The 2230-nt window shown below is 55.5% G+C and overlaps 1 protein-coding gene across 1 annotated transcript in view; it reads left to right on the top strand.

Moving 5' to 3' along the window:
• Positions 1-1647: 1647 nt before the first annotated feature.
• Positions 1648-2230, top strand: part of LOC114070986 (protein lin-7 homolog C) — an 8054-nt gene continuing 7471 nt past the window's right edge. Inside the window, exon 1 of the mRNA XM_027908638.1 lies at positions 1648-1718. Coding sequence (XP_027764439.1) covers positions 1682-1718 — 37 coding nt within the window. The 5' untranslated portion in view covers positions 1648-1681. The remainder of the gene's footprint in view (positions 1719-2230) is intronic.

The following is a 2230-nucleotide window of genomic DNA, read 5'->3' as shown; positions in this document are numbered from 1 at the left end:
CATGCAGCATCCTTCAAACTGAGGGGAGCTGATATTAAAATGAATCACAGAAGGGAGCGAGTACATCACTGTCACATTAGAGGACGCTTTGAGGCCTGCTGAGAACTATTCTCTTTCAAAGGAAAAAATACAAAATGCAGACAAAATCAAAGCCAAACATGAAGAGTTAGACCCTCAGAATAAATTTAGAGCATACAAATACATGTTCTGAAGCAGTGTCTTCCTCTTTTACAGAAGAAATTCACACAGTATGTCGTGCTTGTACTTACAGTGATTTAATGCAGTCAATACATTAGCCCCACAAAGAGATAAAAGTGGTGCCAAACCAGGAATGTAAAGCATGTCTCACATTTCACACAGGCAGAACAACTTTTATGTATGTGTGTATGTATATGTATAAATGTCTCTATTATAAATACATCTAAACAATTTATGATATATTATATATAACACAGAATATATAGTGTAATAATCACAGAATCACAGAATAGTTAGGGTTGGAAGAGACCTCTGGAGATCATTCTGTCCAAGTCCCTGCCAAGGCAGGGTCACCTAAAGAAGGTGATACGGGAACTTGCCCAGGTGGGGTTTGACTGGGCAGACTCTTCATCATCTTTGTGGCCTCTTCTGGATCCTCTCCAGCAGCTCCTTGTTTTTCTTGAACTGTGGACTCCAGAACTGGACACAACACTCCAGATGTGGCCTCTCTAGGGCCGAGCAGAGGGGGAGGATCCCTTCCCTCGGTCTGCTGGCCACGCTCTTCCCAATGCACCCCCGGACACCACTGGCCCTCCTGGCCACCGGGGCACACTGCCAGCTCACAGCCAGCTTGTCACCCACAAAATCCCAGGGCCTTCTCAGAAGAGCTGCTCTCAGCTGGCTCAGCCCCCAACCTGTACCGGTACTTGGGGTTATCCCTCCCCAAGTGCACGACCCTACACGCGCCTTGGTTGAACCTCATCGGGTTTTTCTCTGCCCAACTCTCCAGCCTATCGAGGTCCCCCCAAAAAGGGAGCACAGCCTTCAGGTGTATCAGCCACTCCCCCCAGTTTTGTACCATCATCAGACTTGCTCAGGGTGCGTTCTGTCCCTTCATCCAGGTCCTGAGCAAGACTGGAGCCAGGACTGATCCCTGGGGAACACCCCTGACCACAGCCCTTCAGCCGGATTCTCCTCCGCGGATCACGGCCCTCTGAGCTCTGCCATTCAGCCAGTTCCTGATCCACCTCCCTGCCCATTCTCCAAAAATCCAAATTCCCCCCGAGCTGACCCCCGAGGAGGTTTCGGGAGACGGCGCCAAAAGCCTAGAGGTAACATCCAGTGCTCTCCCTTTGCAAACCCCTAACAGATACATTATGTATGTGTATATACAATACATATATATTGTGTGTGTACGAGTACATATATGTAAATATAAACATTTTTGTATCGATATGAATATACAACACATATACACGCCATCCCCAGGGGGCACTCGGCGCGCAGAAAGACGCGCCCTCCCCGCACGGCGCTGCGTCCTCGGTCACTCCCAGGGATGGGGGGGAGGGAAAAAACAGGGTAAAAGGAATTTCCCTGCAGGAAACTCCTCCGCTCCACAGCGCGGGGGAGAGGCCCGGGCTCGGCCCGCCCTTCCGGCAGCGCCGCGTCCCTTCCGGCAGGGCCGGCCGGGCAGGCGGGGGCCATGGCAGCGCTGGGGGAGCCGGTGCGGCTGGAGCGAGGTGAGCCCTGCCCGTGTCCCTGCCCCTGTCCCTGCCCCTGTCCCTGCCCCTATCCCGGCCCCTGCCCAGCTCGGCCCCGGGCGGTCCATCCCCGAGCCCCTGGGCCGGCCCGCGGCGGGAGCGGCGGCGATGGCCGAGCCTCTCCCGCGCAGGGGCCGAGACGCTCCCCTGCCCTCCGCTCCTCTCCCTTCTCCTCCTCTCCTCTCCCCTTCCCCGCTGGCTCTCTCAGCGTGCCGCTGGCACTGGCCTCTCCGGGGGCTCGCTTGGCTTTACGCGGCCCCCGGAGGGTTTTTTTTTCCTGGCCGGGTTTCCAGGGCCGGCACCGCTGCGGGGCCTTCCTCGGCCGGCTGTGCCGAGCCCTGGCTGCTGCCGCCGGCGCTCGCTCAGCCTGTGCCGCCTCTTTGTTCCTGCTCCTCTCGTGGGATTGCCAGCAGGATTGCTAGCTCCAAGTTCAGTGCGTTGGCTGTGTGCCGGTTTGCTTGGTTTTTACTAGTTTACTTTTCTTTTTTTTT

This window comes from Empidonax traillii, unplaced genomic scaffold, assembly GCF_003031625.1.
Source record: "Empidonax traillii isolate 1590-97213 ecotype Southwest subspecies unplaced genomic scaffold, ASM303162v1 scaffold1774:size128514, whole genome shotgun sequence".
Taxonomy (NCBI): domain Eukaryota; kingdom Metazoa; phylum Chordata; class Aves; order Passeriformes; family Tyrannidae; genus Empidonax; species Empidonax traillii.
Note: the sequence above shows the minus strand (reverse complement) of the source record. Positions and strands in the feature narration are given on the sequence as shown.